A 14,974-nucleotide genomic window follows, 5' to 3' on the forward strand; every position below is an offset into this window, starting at 1 on the left:
CCGGCATCTCCTAGAGGCCCTTGATGCACGGCTGGTATCCAAGGGAGGGCGTGTATGGCAAGCACTTGGCATGTGCCGGTCAGGACACCCGGTACTGGCTTGTGGTCATCGGTGCGGGCAGAGCCACCATGCCAGTATAGAGCCCGACCTAGACAAGGCTATGCGATAGTGCCAGGCTCTGGGAACATTACTTGGTGCCAGTGGCCTCTGGAACAGCTAAGGGCAAAGCCTGGTTTGGCCTGAGGAGCTGCCAAGTTGTCCCCAGATGCGTATTCTCTGGGCTGTCCTCTCTGCACCGTGGACTCTGGCAATCCCCTCCTTTAAAGGCTGGCTGCCTCTGCTGGGGGTTTCCGCAGAGACTGGCTGAGGACTCCCCTTGGGGCTCTCCTTCAGGTTCCCTTGAAGTTTTGCTTCATGCCTGCTCTTCTCCCTGGAAAGCTTGCCAGAGCGTCCTCTATGCTTTCCCAGCTCCCAAAGCTGCCCTGTGTCCGGACAGCACTTCCTCACTATCTATGCTTCATTTAAAGCTTGGTTGTTTTTAAATTTTCCTGTGACTTTTCAAATTTTACCCATTCCCCGCTCTGCCTAGATGTAGATGTTTTTACTAATGCTAACAATTTAGCATTTGTGCAGAAATGATGATGGTAGTGGTGGTGGTAGTGATTTCAATAAGGAGGAGTGATTACTCCAGGCTGAGAAGACGTGTATGTGTGTGGGGGAGAGAGAGAGAGAAAGAGAGAGAGAGAATAAAAGGATGATGCATTTGAAACATCATTTTTCATTGATTTAATAATAGGCATATAATGAGTTTGTGTTAATTAAATTATTTTTAAACTAAACAAAATGGAACATCAACCATTTTAATTAGAAAACTTTGTAGAGTCAAGCACCACCGTAGGCTCAGATGTCACCCACACCCTGGAAACAGCGTCATGCAGACTCTGCCAAGTGAGTTCTGTCTAGCCTGAACTCATGAGGTTTTGATGCATTTCCCAGACCGGGCACCAAAAAGACATCAACAGGCCCTAAAAACAATAAGATTTGTATTCTGGAAACCCAACAGTTCTGGAAATCTAGGTTGATCTCCAACAGTAACAATCAAATGAAAGATGGAGTTGGAGACAAAGAATTGATCTGCCCTGTGTAGTAATAAGAGCGGCGGGGCTGCGTCCCCAGCACCCCGGCCGCCTGCTAGCTTATGCCCCGAAATAACAACACACAAATTGTATTCATTTAAACACTGCTTGGCCCATTAGCTCTAGCCCTTACTGGCTAATTTTGATATCCCGATCAACCCATCTCTAATAAATTGTGTAGAACCAGTCTTACCGGGAAAGATTCACCATGTCTGACCTGGCGGCTTGCTTCATCGCGTGCATGCATGCGTGTGCCCAGGAGAGGGGAGCATGGCGTCTCTGAGCTCACTTCCTCTTCCTCTCAGCATTCTGTTCTGTTTACTCCTCCCACCTATGTTTTAACCTATCAGGGCCAAGCAGTTTCTTTATTGCTTAACCAATGAAATCAACAGATTGATATATGACACTCCCACATCAGCCCTGTGAAGAAATTCCTGCTCCGCTAAGCAGGACAGCACTGGGGTCCATTTCTCAGCATCTGGGCAGCTGTAGGAGGTCTCGGGGTTATGCTTTACTGTAGTAAAAACAGTACTTGACTGGACCTTGACCAGCATCAAATGTATATGTTGCCTGAGAACCCAGCTATGTGGGCAGCAATTGCTATTGTCTTCTTCTTCCAGCCAGCAGCCTTGGCTTCAAGACGCTGTCCAGATTCCAGCTGATGCAAAAGCCCAGGAACAAATTTTGTCTTTGCAGTAGACCACCCTCTCTCTTCTTCAAGGAAGGCCTCCTTTAGCCCCTAGCTGATTCTTTTCTGAACCCCTATTTCTCACCTCCCTATTCTGTCCCATTTAGCATGTGGACCTTCCTGGGGAGACCTGAGTGTATTCTGTGTCTGTTTTCTGTCTTATCCGTGATGGCTCCGTCCAGGGATAAGCAGTTACCCAGGTACGTATATTCAAAACAATGAAGAGGTCCCATGTAAGGTATACCTAGAGTCCCTAAGGGAAAAGCTTTTAAAAACTCTGTGTGTGTGGATGTGCACACAAGCATATGATGGATATGTGCATGTTTGTGTGCATGTGACATGGTGCCTATGTGGAGGTCAGAGGACATCTTCAGATGTCAGTCTTTGATTTCCACCTCGTTGGAGACAGGGTCTCCCTTGTTGTCCACCGCTTCCATGGATTCTCCTCTCTCTGCCTCCCATTCCCATATAAAGGTGCTGGGATTAGATACATGCACTATTACGTTTGACATGGCCTTTATCCAGATGCTGGGAATCTGTAAGCACTTTCCACATTGAGCCACATCCGTAGCTTCTTTCTCTTCCTTTTCCTCCCTCCCTCTCCTTGCTTTCCTTTCCTCTCTTCTCTTTCTTTGGAAACAGAGTGGGCTTTATATCCCAGACTGACTTTGAACTCCAGCTTTTCTGGGACTTTTGGCTCAGCAACCTGTGCTCTAGATTTGAATACCTTCTTGTCCTTGCAGGCTTAATCAAACTCACCTGACTCCCTTGTTACTACGGATTCGAAAGGTAGGTCTGAAAGTTGAGGGATCACAATTCACACTGGAAGGTTCCCCATTCCGGATCCTATCTGGCACTATGGACTACTTCCGGATACCTAGGCCGAACTGGAGACTCAGCTTGAGGAAGATGAAAGTTGGTGGCTTCAACACCCTTACCACGTGAGTTGCTGTTCCAGGTTCTTGTTGAAGAATTTGCTCAAATGAATCCTGAGACTTCATTTGAACAGTCATTTTAAAATTAGTATTAAGAAGGATAATTATTAGTTAGGGTTTCCTAAAGGGACAGTATACATACATACATACATACATACATATACATACATATGGGATTAATAGAGTGGTTTCCTGTAGTCTGAGTAGGATGTGTCCTGGTGGAAAGGCCAAAGATCTGATAATTGTTCAGTCCATGAAACTGGGTGCCTTAGCAGCCCTAATCTGATGCTCGAGTCCCACGGAAGTTCTCAAGAGTTGCTGCTCTTCAGTCTGCATTGGAATCCCATAGAAGCTGGTTCTAATACCAGCAAAGATAAACTTGCCAGCTATAGAGAGGGCAAGCAGGCAAAAATCAAACGCTTCCTTCTTCCATGTCATCTTTTGTGGGCTGTCCAAATTTTAGAGAGGGTCTTTTGTCCTCAGATGATCTACATTTGAAGCATCGCTTCCCACCTCAAATGATCCATTTAAGAGAATCCCTCACAAGCATGGTAGATGTTTGAGTTTTAGTTAATTCCAGATTTAATCATCTTTAGTGGTTTTTTTACAAAAATGGCCCACAAAGGGAGTGTCACTATAAGCAGATGTGGTCTTGTTGGAGGAAGCGTGTCATTGTGGAAGCTGATTTGAGGTCTCATATATGTTTAAGCCACACCCAGTGTCTAAGACGACTTCCTATTACCTATGCAAGATATATAACTCTCAGCTACTACCTCTCCAGCACCATGTCTACCTGCCTGCATGGTTCCCACCTTGATGATAATAGACTAAATAAACCTCTAAACTGTAAGACAGACCCAATTATATGTTTTCTTTTATAAGAGTTGCTGAATCATGGTGTATCTTCACAGCAATAGAAACCCTAACTGAAACAACCAAGATTAGTCATCATGATCTGGAGAGATGACTCAAAGGTTACAAGCACTGGCTGCTCTTCTAGAGGACCTTATTTCAATTCCCAGCAACCACAGGATGGCTCACAATCATCTATAATGAGATCTGGTACCCTCTTCTGGCGTACGCTCATACATTCAGGCAGAACACTACATACTTAATAAATAAATCTTTAAAAAAAGATTAGTCATCATATCAAGCTTGTGGAATAGGCCTAGAATCTCTATATTTAGGAAAAAGAGCCAGGAGAATTGTTTAAGACCAGTTCCAGTTACATAGAAAATGGAAACTAGCCTAGGCTGCATAAGATTTGTCAAGAAAACAAAACAACAAACACAACTAATCAATCAACAATCAAAAACCACCACCGAAATAGCAACTAACCAGAAAGGTGTGCAGTATGTCATGGATGTCTTGGGTACCTATTTGCTACCATAACATAGATTTGAAAGACTTTATCTCCATGTCAAGAAGAGAGCAGGCTGGAAGCAGACTTCTTTCACGCTGGCTATGATTCAGGGAAATGGTCTCCTTGGAGCTTTGTTGAGAACAGAGTCCCCTGGGTGCCTGTCAAATGGTGACTGTTTGCCTCCCCAGAAGGAGCAGAAGGGAACATTCTCTCTCTACAGTGAGAATTTATGCTCCAGGAGGTAAATATCATGAAAATGTGGGGACCGTACCCCACAAGCATTTCCCTATTGCAGTGTTGTTAAACCACCAAGATTATCTGCACTGAATCTCAGTTGATGAGGTGAAGTTTGAGTTTTCTTAAACAATGTGGGCTCCAGCAAAGGCTTCTCTTTGTGAGGACCAGCTCCTGCTAGGCTGTGTTCTCAGAATCCTCTGTGGTCGTCAGGTTTCTCCTGGGAAGCACAATCAGCAGGTGTCTTAGGTTTCTGTGGCTGTGATGAAACACCATGACCAAAAAGCAAGTTGGGGACGAAAGGGTTTATTAGGCTTACACTACAGCATTGCTGTTCATTACTCAAGGAAGTCAGGATAGGAAGTCGAAGAGGGCAGGATTCTGGAAGCAAGAGCTGATGCAGAGGCCATGGAGGGGAGCTGCTTACTGGTTTGTTACTGTTTGAGAGATTCAGTCCATTAACATCATGTCAGGGAGCATGGCTGTGTGCAGGCTGACATGGTGCTGGAGCTGAGAGTACTACATCTTGCAGACAACAGGAAGTCAACTGATTGTCCCACTGAGGGAAACTTGAAAAAAAGACCTCACAGCCCACCCCAATGGTGACAAACTTCCTCCAACAAGACCACACCTTCCAATAGTGATATTCCCTTTGGGTGCCATATTTCTTTCAAACCACCACAGCAGGTAAAGGATGGTTATAATGAATTGCTCACAAAGTTGTGGGGGATGGAAACTCTTTATGGATGCAGTTAGGAGGTTGGAAACTCTAGACAGCAGAGAATAAACTTGCTTTGAAGTCTTTAGGGTTATGAGCAAGATGTCTGATGGAGAAAGTTCCAGTTCAAAATCAGGCAGAGTATAAACCCCAAAACAAGGGCTGAGAGCAGCAATACACACCTGTGAGCCTAACATGTAGGAGGTCGATCAGGAGGATCACAGGCATGAGGTCAGTCTGGGATACATAGTAAGATCCTGCCACAGAACAAAACTGAAAGATTGTTTTGGAGACTCACCCACATGGCTACATATACTGCTTTTTTTCATTAACAAAACCACATGGAATTCTAAGGATAATCACACTACAATGTGTTTATCATATAGATATATAATATCTTTTTATCATATATATAATCTTGTGTATACATCTTGTTTATATTTTATCTTGTGTGTATATACATATATAAAATATATATTCAGTATATAATATTACATATGCATTTATATAAAATGTGTGTATATATATGAAATATTGTAGATAAAAAGAAATATATTGTAGATAAAAAGAAATAGAACGCATATGACAAAAAATGTTAAGGTAACCCACAGAACAGCATGAGAAGTTGTCTACCAGAACTGGATCTGAAGTAAACAGACCTGCAGAGGTCGGAAGGAGACTCCAGGAACTGAGGTTATGGATGGTTGAGGATACTGGGAGTCAAACCTGGGTCCTCTGCAAGAACAACCATTACTTAACCACTGAGCCATCTCCTCTGTTGAGATTCTTGAGGTAGATTCTATATATAGTTGTTTTGATTTTTTTATCAAATTTGGAGAAGTTTGTTTGTTTTGTTTTGGTTTGGTTTGGTTTTTGAGAGGGTTTCTCTGTAGCTTTGGGGCCTGTCTCAGAACTAGCTCTTGTAGACCAGGCTAGCCTCAAACTCAGAGATTAGCCTGCCTCTGCTTCCCATGTGCTTGGAGTAAAGACATGCACCACCACTGCCTGGCAGAGAAGTTTAACTTTTTTCCACTTATTTTTCTACTACATTCCTTGCTGCAGGGCTCCAATGACCTGTATGTTAGATTCTTGACCAGATCTCACATTACATTAAAGCACTATTTATTCAATCTTCTTTTTTATCCTATTATACTTTTCAATAGCTTAATTCATTATAACTTTCTTTCTTTCTTTCTTATTTAGGGGGTTGGAGGGAGTTTTTTGAGAGGATATTTTATTTCTTTTTCTTTATTGTACTCAGAATATCTTCCATTTCTCTCTCTCTCTCTCTCTCTCTCTCTCTCTCACACACACACACACACACACACACACACACACACACTCCACTGAACTAGTTGCACAGTCTTTTTTACTTTTCATTTTGAGACAGGGTCTTGCTAAATTGCTGAAGCTACCCTTGAACTCTCTACCAGAATTAGTCATTGAACTTTGCATCCCTGTGCCTTATCAGCCGTATCTGGAATTAAGGACATGACATGTTTCACCAGATCTGGTATGTTTTTGTTTTCTTTTGTTTTGTTTATGGCAGATTCTCATTATGTAGCCTAGGCTGGCCTCAAACTTGTGAGCCTCTCCATTCAGTCCCCAAAGTGATGGTATTACAGGCATGTACCACAACACCCAACAGTTTTTGTTTGTTTTTAAGGTTGTTTTTCAACACACAGCTTGCTATATAGACAACTGGCCTTTAACTCATGATCCTCCTGCTTCAGGTTCCTCAGTGCTTGGAATGCAGGTGCCACACTGGAGGCTTAGGTGTGGAAACATTCAGCTTTCTCCAAGTGAAAGACACTTGCTTCTAGGTTAAAAGTAGAGCAGTCAGTACTGAAGAAGCACATGATGGGGGAGCTTCTTATGTTCCTCTTTTTCTACATGACAGGCATGTATGATGGGGGAGCTTCTTATGTTTTTTTTCCCACATGACAGGCATGTTCCTTGGAACCTTCATGAGCCAACAGTGGGCCAATTTCACTTCACTGAAAACTTGGACCTCATGTATGTGTTCATACTTTAATTTCTTGATTCTGAGATTCAGATAGGGATGTGCCTGGGGAACTGGGTGAAGGAATGGCTGTATAGCTCTGCTTCTTGGTTGTTTTTGTTGTTGTTGTTGTTTTGAGGCAGGGTCTGTCAGACCATGTAACTCCACCTAGCCTGGAATTCTCTATGTAAATCAGGCTGGTGACATTCACAGAGAACTGCTTACCTCTATTTCCTTACTGCTAGAATTAAAGGTGTGTGACATCAACCCTTGGCCTATAATTCTGTTTTAATAGCCAGCCAAAAGCTCTAATAACTTTTTGCCTGACTTGAAGCCTCCTTGAGTCATTGGTCTATGGCTTATATAGGCCATAGCCTACTATTACAATATGGTCTGCATCTTGTTTTAGCCAGCATTCTACAGAATGCATCATGAAGAACCTGCTTTCTTAGTTATAGTGTCAGATTTCTGAGCTATAGTTTATAATATAGAGAGAAAGGCAAATACAACATATTGAGGCAATACAATCTATTCCAGTCCCAGCTAGGGTCAAGTCAGGAAAGACAGTGATGATGACAAAGTTGAATCAAGTTTTGAAGTTGCTCAGAAGTATATGTGAAGGGACTGTGTGCAGCAGAGACAAAGTCAGAGATATGAAAAAGCAGTGCATGTCACTCAAAGTGATGTTAGATGGTATAACATGTAAGCCTCACGTCCCTGCAAAAGTAAAAGTCTGTTTTCATTTAAATGGAATCTTCCTGACTGGCATATTTTTCTCTTCTAATAAATAATACTGAAAGAGAATTCAGGGTAACTTTGTCTTAAATCTTCAACACTGATGTCTAAGTCATAGTCAATTTGGGTACTGAGCCCACAAGAGGAAGAAAGAGAAGGAGGAAAGGAAGGAAGGAAGGAAGGAAGGAAGGAAGGAAGGAAGGAAGAGAGCTGCTGTGCCAAGCCATTATTTGAGGGAAATGTCACTGTGACTGCTTTCTTTCCAGAGCTTTTGTCACCATGGCTTCAGACGAGGGGCTCTGGGTCATTCTGTGTCCAGGTCCCTACATTGGCAGTGACCTGGACCTTGGAGGCTTGCCCAGGTGAGTTGTGGTCTGAAGATCCCTGGGTGGGTAACACATTCACAGGACTTTATTTCTGGATATATTTAGAAAACCTACACCATTTTGTTTCCTAATGGCAGGTACTTAAAGGTACGGTTTTGAATCTAGCTGTCTTCTCTTAGTTAACACTTTCAAAGTTTATGCATGTGGTAGCAGGACCATTTATCTGTGCTGTTTCCCTTTTTCTAGCTGAGTATTTTCTGAGACGGTCAGGTTCTCCATCCCTCACACACACAAAGCAAGAACTTCCAAACAGCCTTATGACTGTCTCATTCTAGAATACAGGCTGATAATTTTTTCCTGAAAAAGACTAGATAGTAATCCCAGCTGAGATGCAAGGATTTTCACAAATTTGGGGCCATCCTAGGCTGCATAATGATGTAGACTACTAGGAGAGTCAGTGCTACATAGTACGATTTTGATTCAAAGTCCTAATGGCAAATATTTTAGGTTTTCCAAGCCACATGCAGCCTCTGTAATTAGCCTGAAAACTGAAGGAAAATATGGGTACAATTGTGCTGACAAAATTATTTAATAAACAGAGAGCGGGTCAGACTTGGCTTTTGGGCTGTACTTTGTTGAGCTCTGTCTTGAATCACAGTTAAAAAATTCTCTTACATGTTTGGGTCATGGGGCTGTTTCTCATTGGCAGAGACTGCTCTTTCTTGAAGCTGGACCACATCCTCACATCTCACCGTCTCTACGGCCTTGCAAATAGGGGCCCTGTGTTAGATCTCCTTTGCTGTAGTGTTTCCTATCACCGGTTCCCATCCTGAGTCTGAATCTCACCTTTTTAATCACAGCTGGTTACTCAAGGATCCCAAAATGAAGCTGCGGACAACTTACAAGGGATTCACCAGAGCGATGAATGAGTATTTCGATCATCTGGTTCCCAAGATAGCAATGTTCCAGGTAAAATCCAGTCCTCATCTCTGCCGATAAGGGAAGTGATTGACAGCTTGATTTCCTAGCTAGTTGCTAGGTTGCTGCTCGCTGCTTTCTGTGCTCTGAGAAGCAGGGAGCATATGCTGGCTACTGTGTGTGTTTGCAGCCAGGATTTCCAGATTCTATCTAAGGAAGCTTCTGCCTTTAGACTCTAATTGGACATGATGGCACATGCTGTTTTTCCTGCCTTTGATAGTGAAGTGACAGGATCTAGCCTGAGCTACCTACTGAGTCCTTTTCTCAAAGCAGGGACAGGATCTGGATTTAATTACTCTCCTTTTGTCTTCCCACAGGAGCTGTTCAACTCTGATCTATCTATCTATCTATCTATCTATCTATCACCTATGTACTGATCAATTGTGTGAGATGGAACTCAGGTCATCAGGTTTTGTGGTAATTTTTTTTTTTTGCTTTAAGAGCCATCTTGCCTTCCCAGTTTGACTTTTTCAATATTTATTTTTATCTTACCTATAATTATATGTGTGTGTATGTATGTATGTATGTATTTTGTCATGCTTGGTGCATAAGGAACCTGAAAAGAGTGTTGGATCCCTTAGAACAGGAATTATAAAGAGTCGTGAGCTACCATGTGTTTCTGAGAATTGAACCCCAGTCCTCCAGAAGAGCATCAAGTGTTCTTAGTTATTGAGCCATCTCTCCTGCCTCTCTTTGTCACTCTGAGTTTGACTTTGAATTTGAGTCTTAGATCTTTTCCTGATCTAACAATTAGTGTTGTAAGGTTTTCTTGCATTATTAGGCAGTGGTAATGGGTTCACAGATCCTGGGCAGCCATGCTCTCCCAAGGAAAATAACGTGTTCTCCAGTGATTTGGGGTTCTCAGCTGTGGTCCTCAGTGTTTAGTGCCTTTTTACCAAACAATATTTTCTTATCTTTTTTTATAAAAAGCTTTTGTTGATTTTTACATATCTGAGCCTGGATGAATGTCTGTGCACCACACGTGTGCATTGCCCAAGGAGGCCCTTGGGACTGAGTTGCAGAGAGTTGTGAGCCACAGTGTAGGTGTTGGGAATTGAACCCAGGTCCCCATGAACAGTAGCCAGTACTCTTAGCCTCTGGTCCATCTCTCCAGCCCCAAAACAATATTTTCAATTTAGGTTGGCTTCAGTTGAGACAGAACTGCACATTAGGCTAAAGAATGTCTATTCCATGTAGAAAATGAGTAGAGAGTGATAAATTTTAATTACTTTGGTCTCAGTTAGGATTTCTGTGGCTGTGAAGAGATAACATGAGCACAGCAACTCTTAGAAAGGAAAAGTTTAATCAGGACTGGCTTACAGTTGAGAGGTTTAGTTCATTATCATCATGGCAGGAAGCCTGGCAGCATGAAGGCTGATATGGTACTGGAGAGGTAGCTGAGGGTTCTGCATCTTGATCTGCAGGCATCAGGAAGTGACAGTGACACACTGGCCAGGCTTGAGCTTCTGAGACCTCAATGCCCACTCTCCTAGTGACACACCTCTTGTAAAAAAGCCACACCTACTCCGTCAAGGCCATACCTCCTAATAGTGCCACTCCCTATGGACCTATGGGGGCCATTTTCATTCAAGCCATCACAACATCTATTAGATATCAACTTTTCACTAGGAAATCAGTACTTACCAAACTTATTTTATCCTCACAGTAATTATTTTAGATTAGTATATATTAAATGGAGGCAATGCCAAAACATGCATTTGTTTAGATGAATGCTTCACATGGTTGAACGTTTTGGGGGAATAGACTATCATTGCTCCAGAAAGATATTAAAACTCATGAGTGACCAACTACACAAGCCAGTGCACATTTGAGAGATAAGTAAGATGGCCTTTTTCAGAGACATGGTGTCCATAGGCACATGTAGCTGCTTAAATCAATGTAAACAAAGTACAATTAGAACTTAAGTTTCCAGGGCACACACTTCTCCTTCACCGTACCAATAACTACAAGCAGCTGGTTGCTATTATATTGACAGTATATACAAACAGATCCTCAGGATACGGTAGTAACTCAATTGGTAGAGTGCCTGCCTTCTACAAAAGCCCTGAGTTCAATCCTCAGCTTCAATAAACCAGCGTGGTTTTCCAAGTTTGCAGTTCCAGAAGTTAGGGGGTAGAGGAAATAGGGCCAGAAGATTGCCTTCCTGGTCATAAGGAGTTTGAGACCAGTTTTTGATATAAGAGACCCTGCCTCAAAAATTAAAAAACAAGTTGGGTATGGTGGTGTACATGTTTAATCTCAACACTTAGGGGACAGAGTCAGGCAGATCTCTGTGAGCTCAAGGACAAACCATCTACATAGGGAATTCCAGGCCAGTCAGGGCTCCATCGTGAGAAGCTGTTTCCAGAACAGAACTGAACACAGGACATTTTCATCTCTGCAGCCATTTGTGCTCACCCTTCCTAATTTAGAATATTGCAGCCTTAAAACTGCAACCTGGAATCCCTAAGTGAGTTCTACCTCTTCCAGGGATGAGTTTTGTCCAGGTGATGCTGCGAGGTCTTGGAAACGCCCCCTGCAGCCTCATGGGTCAGTACTCCCATACCACTGAGCAATCCTCTCTAGAATATTTCAATCAAACTTATCACATTCCAGCTCTTTTGCCTCAGGTCATTCTGGGTCCTGACAGCTTCTGGATCTTTCTTCTTTTTGCTCTGTTCTTCATCAGAGAGATACAGAGCCTAAGACAAAAGAGAAGAAGCTGCTTTTGAAAATCTTTCCATGTTTGTTAGCTAAGAGTATGCGCTTTAGAAAATTAAAGCACGCCTTTAGTCTTGGTGTTTGTTTTACTTCCCTGCTAAATAATTTAGGGATGATGCTTGCTTGCTTAGAATAGATGCTTGCTCACTATCTTCCCTTTTCAACTCTGGCTGTCTTGAGTATCTCCTCAGTCATTATGGTCAGATTTGGGTATGCAAACACTTCAGTCAAAGGAGTACAGAATCCTGGACGCTCCCATGTCGCTAACATTGTCATGGAGTTGAATGCCTTAGAGTGTCTCTCTCCCCACATGTGAGACACCTTCCGGTTAGCCTACATGTTCCTGAAGGAAGTTTGAGGAAATAGTTTAAGTTTGGCTACGAAAGTGAAAAGGCCAAGATGGAGTCAATAGAGGGGCTGGTCGTCCATGCAAGTTAATCTTCATGTAGGACTTAACGCATCTTAAATGAAGATGACGGTGCCAAAGGCAGTGCCCCCTAAATGTGAAGCTTTTGGGCGATGGGGAGGGTGACTCTGGAAGTTTGAGCCCTCACAATGAACACATTAAAGTATGCATAAATGGTGGTTATTCATGGGATACTTTTAAAGGAACTGTTTTGGAAGCATTTGACTTCTCACATAGAGTCACTCTGATGGTGAGTGAGAGAAATGACCAGCACTGAGGTTCAGTCTGGAGTTGGGTGTGCTGTTTTTAGGTGTGTGCCTAGGATTCAGAAAATCCAGTCTTTTCCCATCAATATCTCACTCTTCTATTCTTACCTCCTTGACCCTCAGTATACAAAAGGAGGCCCTATCATTGCTGTGCAAATTGAGAATGAATATGGCTCCTACAATATGGATAAGAAGTATATGGCATATGTCAAAGCGGTAAGTGCTCTGCTTCTGTGGTTTGTTATATTGTGGCGCAAACACATCCCAGATGCCTGTAGCTTGCCTGGAACTGTGAACTGTGCGGATGGATAGAGTCCAGTTTTATGTTTGATCTTTGGTTATATTCTAGTCGGTGGCCTGGCAATAACACGAATGTTTCTGACAGAAGGCAGAGACCCACACTAGGACAGCTTCACTCTGTATGACTCTCAACTTCCTTCTGAGTGACATTTTACATGTGCTTTTCCATTCTTTTACTTTCAGCTGTAACTATTTTTTAGGATACTAATAAACAGTACATAATATACACAGCCAGATTTGCTGTTGCGCTGGGAGTGGTGAAGGTCCGAGGGTCGGCAGTTCAAGATCACCCTCAGCTACATAGTGAGTTGGAGGTCAGCCTGTGTGACATGAGACCCTGTCTCAAAACACCACTGTCTGAGTTTCCTTTTCTGTGGCTGTGGTAAAATATTCTGACGAATTTGAACTCAGGCTTCTATGGGCAGTCCAGCCAGCTGGGGAAAAGTGAAATCAGCTTAGCTTGAAACAGTGGCTCGCATTACATCTATTGCCAGGAAGCAGAGAGAGAGAGAGAGACATGGTTGCTTGCTAGTGCTTAGCCTGCTTTCTGTGTTTTACGGAGCCAAGGATTCCCAGAGCAATAATGATCCTGCTCACAATTCAGATGGATCTTCCTAATTCAGTTAATGTAATTGAGACAATCCTGCATAGGCTTAAAAGCCCATCCCTCCAGTGATTGCATATCCTGTCAGGTTGAGCGTGAACAATCACCATTCCAACCACCAGCAAGTAGGCCTTTTGTGATTGGGAATTAGCCTGTTCACACTCATTGCTAAAACATCTGGCCTAGCTCTGGAGCAGTGTTGCCTTGCATTTGTTCCACTTCTGGCTTTGTGGTCCCATGCCCTCCTGCTGTCAGGATGACTTTGAATTTTTGATCCCCCTGCCTCCACCTCCCAAGTGCTCGGATAGGAAATGGTTATCATCACATCTAGTCTATGTGTTACTGAGGCTGCAGTCCAAGGTTTTTTGCATGATACACAAACACTCCACCAACAAAGTCATTCACCCAGTTTTTAAAAAATAAATTACAAAAGGTTTTAAATTGTAAAAGTTAATGTTTCTTTATATGTGTCAGGATATATGTCTCACCATGTACATGTGGTGGTCAGAAGACATCTTGAGGGAGCCAAGTAGGCTCTTCTTCCACCTTGTAGGTCGCAGGAATTGAATTCGAGTATCAGGCTTGTCAGCAGGTGCTGTTACGCACCCAGTCTTCTCCAGACACTGAATATTTTCACCATCCCATTTTCTAGAATCAGCTACTGCCTCCTTTCCTTACTGGGATCTCAGGCCCTTACATTCTGTCTCTGTCTAAGTTCTCCAACTAAATCTTTAGGAAATACTTTGCTCAGCTGTGCAGTTGTGATAGAAAGGTCAGTGGGAGCTGAGGCAGCAACCTCCACAGGAGTAGGTACAAGGGAGCAACCGCCAAAGGAGCAGGCCAGAGGCAGAGACCTCTATAGGACAGGGCATGAGTCAGGGACCTCTGAGGGAGCAGACCAGAGTCAGGAATATCTGTGGGAACAAGCCTGAGCCAGCAACCTCCTCCAAAGCAAGCCTGAGTCAGGTACCTCAGCTGGAGCAGACTTGGGGCAGAGACCTCCACAGAAGCAGGCTTGAGACAGTGACCTCCTCAGGAGCAGACCTGAGGCAATGATATCCATAGGAGAAGGCACAAGGGAGCCACTGTTGAGGGAGCAGGCCTGAGCCAGAGATCTCTGCAGGTCCCTCAGGTCCGACACGATTAAGAACCTCTGAGGGAGCATGTCCAAACCAGAGACCTTGGACCAGGCCCAAGCAAGAGACTTCAGCGGGAACAGGCCCAAGACAGGAATATCTACAGAAACATGCCTGAGCCAGTGACCACTGCCAGAGCAGGTCCAAGACAGCGACCTCAGCAGAAGCTGCCCCAAGAATGCAACCTCCCTGGGAGCAGGCCTGAATGACCCCCGGTATTGCAGAGCGACACCCAGGAACACTGAGCAACCTCCAGGAACACCTAGTGAACTCTGGGGTGGTTGGAAGCATGGCCCCGAATGCACCACAAGGAGCAACCATCTGAGCCTTGGATCTACTGGCACCTGGAAGACTGATGACCAGAAACACAGCCCCAAGTACACCAATCAGAAGAAAACATGGGTAGACAAGGTAAGAATACACTTG

The 14,974-nt window shown here is 43.5% G+C and overlaps 1 protein-coding gene across 1 annotated transcript in view; it reads left to right on the forward strand.

Annotated features, from left to right (window-relative positions):
* Nucleotides 1-1,932: 1,932 nt before the first annotated feature.
* LOC121451366 (beta-galactosidase-1-like protein 2) overlaps nt 1,933-14,974 on the forward strand; it is a 39,450-nt gene continuing 26,408 nt past the window's right edge. The window contains exons 1-6 of the mRNA XM_041656829.1: nt 1,933-2,024; nt 2,568-2,765; nt 7,022-7,090; nt 8,078-8,173; nt 8,998-9,106; nt 12,632-12,724. Coding sequence (XP_041512763.1) covers nt 1,933-2,024; nt 2,568-2,765; nt 7,022-7,090; nt 8,078-8,173; nt 8,998-9,106; nt 12,632-12,724 — 657 coding nt within the window. The remainder of the gene's footprint in view (nt 2,025-2,567; nt 2,766-7,021; nt 7,091-8,077; nt 8,174-8,997; nt 9,107-12,631; nt 12,725-14,974) is intronic.

The sequence above is a fragment of the Microtus oregoni genome, unplaced genomic scaffold (assembly GCF_018167655.1).
Source record: "Microtus oregoni isolate MIOR12 unplaced genomic scaffold, Mior012 000008F_ref0000371, whole genome shotgun sequence".
NCBI lineage: Eukaryota > Metazoa > Chordata > Mammalia > Rodentia > Cricetidae > Microtus > Microtus oregoni.